Source organism: Myotis yumanensis, unplaced genomic scaffold, assembly GCF_028538775.1.
Source record: "Myotis yumanensis isolate MYYU_CA2020_CCGP unplaced genomic scaffold, mMyoYum1.0.hap1 SCAF_1, whole genome shotgun sequence".
Taxonomy (NCBI): Eukaryota; Metazoa; Chordata; class Mammalia; order Chiroptera; family Vespertilionidae; genus Myotis; species Myotis yumanensis.
The window spans coordinates 79,544,994-79,552,921 of NW_027223752.1; the positions used below are offsets into that span (position 1 = coordinate 79,544,994).

Sequence of the window (7,928 nt, forward strand, 5' to 3'; positions counted from 1 at the left end):
TGGTAAATTAAGATTAAGAAATAAAACATTGAGCAGCAAAAGTTAGTATACAGTTGAGAGCTATAATATACAGAGGATTAAAGGATCAACAAGGACAGGACCAATTTGATTGAATAAGAGGTAGACTCCACAGAGATGTAGGGGTAAAGGAATGTAATTTCTAATAGTGGGAACCCTATCAGCACAGTGCATGAAAGAGGATAGTTAGTGATGTGAAACAAAAAGCCCAGGCTTTGAAGCTAGGCAGCTATAGTCCGAGACTTGGGTCTATCACTGATGAACTATGGGAACTCAATCAAGTTATAAACTCTGAGCCTCATGTATTTTAGTATGTAAAACGATGGCCACAAGCTACATGGGCAAATGCAGGGAATTGTGCCCCCTGCAACAGGAGTCCCAAGGGACCTAGCGGGCCAAGAGCCAAGAGAGTGCACTTCTCTGTCCAGCAGTTTAAATATTCAGGTTTCACGCCCTCGCAGTGTCCACGCATATTCTGGCCACTGACTCACTCCCAGGTGTGACTGATAGGTAAGCACCTTTCCACATCACCCAGACCTTACTGGGCATGTGTCTACTGTCCAGTCTCTTCCCCCAGGGATCTCCAGGGAAAAGTTGGAGAATATTAACTGCAGCTTCCTGGCAAAGCTGTATAAATGGCATGCCTATATTATCTAGTCTCCCCTTTACTCCTTTCCTGTTAAGTAATAACCATGTTATTTTAACAGTATCATTTAGAGAGCTTTTAGGTTAGTGAAGAATCACCTTACCCAAACTGAAACTTTCAAATAGTCTTCATGATCTCTCATCATTTATAGTCTAAATGTCCCCTTGCCATAGTTGCTTCTCCATATGGTCCTTATTAGTAAGCCCCCAACAGGGCTCCTCAGCAGCTGGGCTGCTGCCTGCTTATCATTGACAACAGATATAGAATGATGTCATTCTGACACAACTTCATTTTTATATCAAAGCAACATTTTTTTGTCTCTGTCATAAACAAGCAATTTAAAACAGTTTCATTGAAGTCATAAACAAGTGGATTTGAAATAATATTAAACCAATGCACAGCAAGAAAAAATTCTGTTAGGTCAGCTTAGCAAGAATCTTCCTACCCTTGATGTCTCCTCTTAGTAATTTTCCATCCATTCATCCCTCACCCTGCTCCTATAAATAAATCCTCACTGTCTTTGCTGTATTCAGAACCAAGTCCAATTTCATTCCCCTATTGCTATAGTCTTGAATAAAAAGTCTTGTTTATCATTAAAAATAAATAAATAAATAAATAATAAAATTATTCTTTTTATTATTATTTAATGTTGATTTCTTTCTTTATTTTTTTATCTCTCTGGACAGTATCTAAACAAAATAGCACAGACAAACAAAATAATGTGTAATCTGTTAAATGGTGATAATATTATACTAGATTTAGTTTATACATCATACCAGATACACACGTTTGCCTTGTTTCTAGCTGGAGTATCCAGAACAGTGACGGCCTTTGACTCTGCTACATGGCCAAGGGCCCAATGTGGTTGCTTCTATAGGTCCCTCATGTTTCTCTCAGGCATGTTAAAGCATTGTTTTGTCTCTCACCAGCACTTCACCTTGGACTTCCCACCTCTGGCTCCTGTCTTATTTAAGTTTCCTGTCCCAAAGAGGAGCGTGAGTTAAAGAATTATGTGTAGTCACTTTATGTGAGAAGGGGATCTCTGGAAGTAGGAGAGAGAGAGAGCAAGGGAGATGAGTGAGGGAAGAAGGAAAAACCAATATGAATGTACATTTTTAGGTCACTGAGTAGAGAAAATGTTTACGTGATTTGCCTACAATGTACAATTTGCCTACAATGGAATAGTAGTTTGACTAAACCAACTAGGTTAACCAGAACTTAAAATTTGACCCTATATCAAACAAATATTTATATACATAAATAAATAATTGAAAGCTATAAATAACTTTTGTGGAAGAAAATGTATATAATGTGTGAGAGATTTATAGAGGGAATAGTTTGGATTTGCAACTCAGAGAAGCCTCTTAACAGTTGAGACCTAGATCTTCAAGTACAAACAGATGTAAAACAAGTGGAACTTCAGAATAAATCACAGTTCCAGAAAGCTCTAAGAACACCAACCAGGATAACAAAAATCTACACCAGAACATATTATATTCAAAATCAAACTAAAGAAAAGAGAAAATAAGTCTTGATAGACTCTAGAGAGAAATAAATCATATTACTTATAGAGGAACAAGGATAAGAATTACATCAGATTTCTTGTCATAAACCGTGTACTAGAAAGAAAGTAGAGTAAAATATTTAGTGTTAAAAAAATCCACCTAGATTTTTATGTTGTGTAAAATTATCCCTCAAAAGTTAAGGATAGAGAAAAACTGAGAGAAGATATTCATTCTCCAAGAAGACAACATTCCTTAATGTATATGCACCTAACAATAGAGCCTGAAAATATATATGAGTCAAAACTGATATAACTCCAAAGAGAAACAGACCAAGTCATTAGTATAGTTGGAGGCTTCAACACTCTGTTTTCAGCAGGCAGAAAATTTGTAAGGACATCATTGAACTCAACAAAAGCATCAGTCAATTTGATCTGATTAACATTTATAAACCACTTCATCTAACAACAGTAGAATATACATTCTTCTCAAGTACACATGAAACATTTGCTAAGCTAGACCACTTCTGGGCCATAAACTACAACTTCAATGTAAAAGGGTTCACTCAGAGGGCACACCCACACCCATACTCACTTATAAGGATGTGCGAGGAAACTGGAGTACCCAGAGAAAACCCATGTGGATGTGAGGAGAATAGAATGTGCAAGCTCCACACAGACAGTGGATTGGGCCCAAAATCTATTTTTTCCTCACAATCTATACTAATAAAAGGGCAATATGCTAATTAGACCAGACATCTTCTGACATCCTTCTGAACAAAGTCATGGTGGCCGGGGCCGAGGCAGAGGCGGTTAGGGGCGATCAGGCTGGCAGGAAAGAATAGTTAGGGGCTGTGGAGAGCAGCTACAGTGTTTGGGCAGGTTATGGTCTGAACCTGTGGTCCCATGTGGCTAAGTGATATAAGCTGCTGGAGGTGCACCAAGTAAAAAAGCTTGATCAGGTGCATGTATTGAGTAGATTTGAAACCCACAAGAATGTTGTAACCACGACCTTACTTTGCCTCATGGAATCTGGCTATAAAATAAAGACTAGGCTTGCAGGCTGTGGCACTGCCTCTCCATCAGAGAGAGCAACATCCCACCCAGCCCCAGCTTTCTTCTCTTCTCTGTCTTTTCTTAATCCTTCACTGCCTCCTCTCAAGCTCACCGAACCTGGCTGTGCTGGCGCAGCACAAGGAGCAATCAGGCAGGCAGGGAGAGTGGTTAAGGGTGATCAGGCAGGCAGGCAGGTGAGAGGTTAGGAGCCAGCGGTCCTGGATTGTGAGAGGGATGTCCGACTGTCAGTTTAGGCCTGATCCCACAGGAATCCCAGATTGGAGAGGCTGCAGGCCGGGCTGAGGGACCACCCCGCCCCCCCTGCATGAATTTCGTGCACCAAGCCTCTATTACGTAACGACCAGAATGACTGCTTGACCAGTTGCTATGAGGTGCATTGACCACCTCTCAGTCCCTCTGCCCTCCCGCCCCCCCAGCCCGCAGACTCTGATCGGGCGAACAGGGAACCATGGGGAACTGGGGTGGGTGGTGGCGGGGCAGGACTGGGGACTGGCGAGTGGGCGGAAGATGGCCCTGATCGCAGGCTAGGCCTAGGGACCCTACCCACGCACTGGGCCTCTAGTGTTATAATAAAATGACCTTGAATAGAATTATTTTATTCAAGGAGCCAGAGGTGGGAAGTCTGCTGTATATAAAATGAAGTATAAAGAGAACTTAAAACAATCTAATAAAAGGGTAATATGCTAATTAGAGCAGAGATTTTCCTCTATCTTTCTTACATTGATGTGTTTGTGTCTTTTACTGTTCTTTATTCTGCTTGTGGTACACAGAGTGTTTGTATATGTGGATTTATATCTTTTTTAAAAATAAATCTTTATTGTTGAAAGTATTACATATGTTCCTTTTTCCCCCATTCCCCTCTCCCACCCTCCTCTCACCTGAAGCCTTCACCACCCACTGTCTGTGTCCTTGGGTTATGCATTTAAGCCAGTCAGAGAAAGATAAATATCACATGATCTCACTCATATGTGGAATATAATGATCAACATAAACTGATGAACAAAAATAGACCCAGAGACACAGATACATAGAACAGACTGTCAAACCTCAGAGGGAAGGCAGGGGAGGTTGGAGGGGGAAGGGATCAACCAATGGATTTATGTCTTTTATCAATTTGTAAATGTTCTTTGTGATTATCTTTTCAAATATTGCATTTCTCCCATTCCCTCTTTTCCCTAGACTACTTGGACTTCAATTGTATATCTGTAAGACATTTTCATTCTATCTCACATATCTCTAATGTCCTTTTCTGTATTTTCCATTTCAATTTTATCATTTTCTATTGACTTAAGTTCCAGTTCATTCTTTAGTCGTCTCCTGTGTCTAATCTAATTTTAAACTCATCTAATGAATTTAGATTTTTTTCTGCTCTAGAATTTTCATTGAATTCTTTCTATGGATTCCAACTCTCTGTTCAAATTCTTTTTTTAACCTATCTACTACATTTTTTTCTTCTATTATTTGGAACATACTGATTATTGTAATTATAATGTTATTTTTATTTGCTTTCATAGTCAGGATAAAGTGTGCTTATATTTTAGTTACCTCTCTTTTTCTCTTATTTTTTGATAACATATTTCTATCTTTTGCTATTTCTAGTGATTTTCTATTAAATTATGGACATTTCATTAACATTTTAAAGGTATATAGGCTTCCCCAAAAGATAGTTCATTCCTCTCACTACTAGATCTATATAGTGGAGGTTCATTCTCTTAATCCAGTGTGTCTCAGCGGGGGCAAGTTTGTCCTCCAGAGGACTGCAAAATGTAGGGATACTTTTGGTGTTACAGCGGAGGAGATTCTAGTGACAGCTAGTAAATGGAAGTCAGGATTGCTGCTAAGCATTCTATAGTACACAGGAAAACCTCTCACAGCACAGAATTGTGTGGCCCAAAATGTCCATAATGCCAAGGTTGAGACACTCTGCTCAGTCCAGACAGACTTTGGATTTAAGCTATCTCTGGCTCATCCACAGACTTCTAGGATTAAACTTGAACCCTGATGTATTCTCAGGAGTTCTGATTCACTTATGTGAGATTTAAATTTAGGAATAATGGACGTGGGCATAAAGATAACAGAATGCAAGGCTTCCATTTTTGTGGGGATATCTAGTGGTACTAAAGCAGCTCTGGAGTATTTTCAGGTGCTGTGACCCTGGAACCAGCAGGAACAAAAAAAGGACTTCTGTGTTTCTTAGCTCCAAAATTGCTATGTGAACAGTAACTCCCTATGTATACCAATTTGTTGGTAATGTCTTGAGGTTTACTACTGGTTGCCACATCAAAGGCTACTCTTTGATGGTATTTTCATGATTTTGTAAATGCCTAATATTATTCCAATTTTAAAAATAACTAGAGTGATTTAGTTATCTGTAACCAAATGACAGTCACACCAAATCCTTATCATCATTGCATTCAGGGTGAAAAGATTTTTGAGTAAACTCAAATTCCTCTCTAATATTTAAAAAGTAACTATTAGGAATAACCAAAAAACTCTCCAAAACTTTACAATAGAAAGTTAAATAGTTTAATAACAGTGTCCCATAGAATATAACAGCCTTCTTTTGCGCTCTCCACTAAATTAGGAAAAAGTAGCTAGACCTTTAAGTGTACATAAAAAGTACTTTAATAGCATGATACTTTCTACTTAATGGTATTTTGCTACATATATCTCTTTATTCAGAATCTTCAGGTTGTTGCCTAAGTCAAATAGGAAACATTAAGTAGTGATTTTTGCTTAATGTCTTTTAATAGTTTCTCTTTAAAATTTGAATAAATTGAAATTCTTACCATCACCTAAAATACAAGATTTTGCTCATACCAACTTCTCCAATTTCATTTCCTGCCACTTTCACATTCATTAACTGCATTACAGCTACTCTATATCTCTTTATGGTCTTCAAATGTACCAAGCTCATAAGATCTTTGTGTACTTGTACTGGTCATCATCTCTGCCCAGATATTTCTGTCTCCAGGTAATTGCATGATTGTTTCTTTCAAGTCATCTGGATATCAATTAAATACCACTCAAGACCTTGATTAACAGCCAAAAGTAAAGTAACTATCATTTTTTAGTCAAACTCTATCATAGCATTGCTTTTGATTTGTTTCAGAACACTATCTCATTTTAATATTATGGTGTATTCTTTTCAAATTTAATAGTTTAATCTGTCTTTATGTACTTGAATGTAACCATAGGAGACTGCGAATTTTACCTGTCTTATTCATACAACTATAATAGTGCCTGAAAATTGGAAGTGCTTAATGAACACAATATTTGCTAAATGGTTGACTGATTCAGTGCGTAATGAATACATTATTTAATGAATCAAACTGGACCTTTTCTCTTTTTTGCTTTTGTCATTCGTTTGTTCCATTCAGAAAACCATGTGCTGACTCAGTAACCTCCTCATAGAAGCTTTCACTTCCTGATTGCGTAGGGTATAGATCACAGGATTCATCAAAGGAAAGATCACTGTGTGAAAGAGGGAAACCACTTTGTCAGCTGGGAAAGCTCTGAAGGGGCGAGTGTAGATGAAGATGGCAGGTCCAAACATGAGAAACACAATGATAATGTGTGTGGTGCATGTGGAGAAAGCCTTGCTCTTCCCTTCAGAGGAGTGCCCCTTTACATGGCACAGGATGACTGCATAGGAGGCCAGAAGCCCCAGGAAGCACAGGAGGGTGAGCAGGCCACTATTGGAGACCATCAGGAGCTCCACCACAAAGGTGTCTGTGCAAGCCAGCTTGATGACCTGCGGCACATCACAGAAGAAGTTATCCAGCTGGTTTGGGCCACAGAAGGGCAAGTGGAGAATAAGGGCCACTTGTACGATGGAATGAGTAAAGCCTCCTAGCCACAGAGCCAACAGCAAGGCATAGCAGGCTCGGGGGTTCATGACAGTTGAATAGTGTAAAGGACGGCAGATGGCTATGTAGCGGTCAAAGGCCATGACAACAAGAAGAAACATCTCTCCTGCTCCAAGGAAGTGCAAGAAAAAGAGCTGAGTGATGCAGCCCCTGTAGGAGATTACCTTCTTCTCAGAGAGGAAGTCCACCAGCATCCTGGGAGCCACAATGAAGGAGTAGGATGCATCCAGGAATGCCAAGTTGCCCAGAAAGAAGTAGAGGGGGGCTGTGAGGCCAGGGTCTGATCTGATGGTGAAAATGATGAGGAAATTTCCAGGGAGGATGATGAGGTAGAAAATTAAAACTAGCACAAAGACCAGGAGTTGAGCATCTTGAGACTGGGTCAGACCAAGGAGGATGAATTCTGTCACCACTGTGCTGTTTTCGCTCTCCATAACTCCTCAATCTACAGAATAATAAAGCAAAAAATATTGTTATAATCTTTTCATCTGTTCCATAGCTCTTCTCCAAATAAAAACAATATTTGCCACATCCAACATTCCCTAGCTGAAAACAACTTATGCCTCATAACTCTCATATGTTTTGAGTTAACCTTTCTACCCTTCATTTTCCGGATTCCCCTAGACACTGTTCTTATGACCACACTATTGTTCCCATTTAAGTGCATCTATATAACTGTGCTCCTTTAGGACTCTGGGCTACTATGCTTGAGGTATATTAAAAATTTCCTGATTAAAGCAAAACTCAACCATTATCAAAATGATCATATTTTGTTGTTGTTACTGCTAGTGGTTATATTACTACCTGCAATGTTTAG

The 7,928-nt window shown here is 39.2% G+C and overlaps 1 protein-coding gene across 1 annotated transcript; it reads right to left on the minus strand.

Annotated features, from left to right (window-relative positions):
* Positions 1-6,618: 6,618 nt before the first annotated feature.
* On the minus strand, positions 6,619-7,545 carry LOC139003553 (olfactory receptor 4N5). Its single transcript, XM_070405573.1, has one exon. It carries the CDS (start codon positions 7,543-7,545, stop codon positions 6,619-6,621), a length of 927 nt encoding a protein of 308 aa, XP_070261674.1.
* Positions 7,546-7,928: the final 383 nt, after the last annotated feature.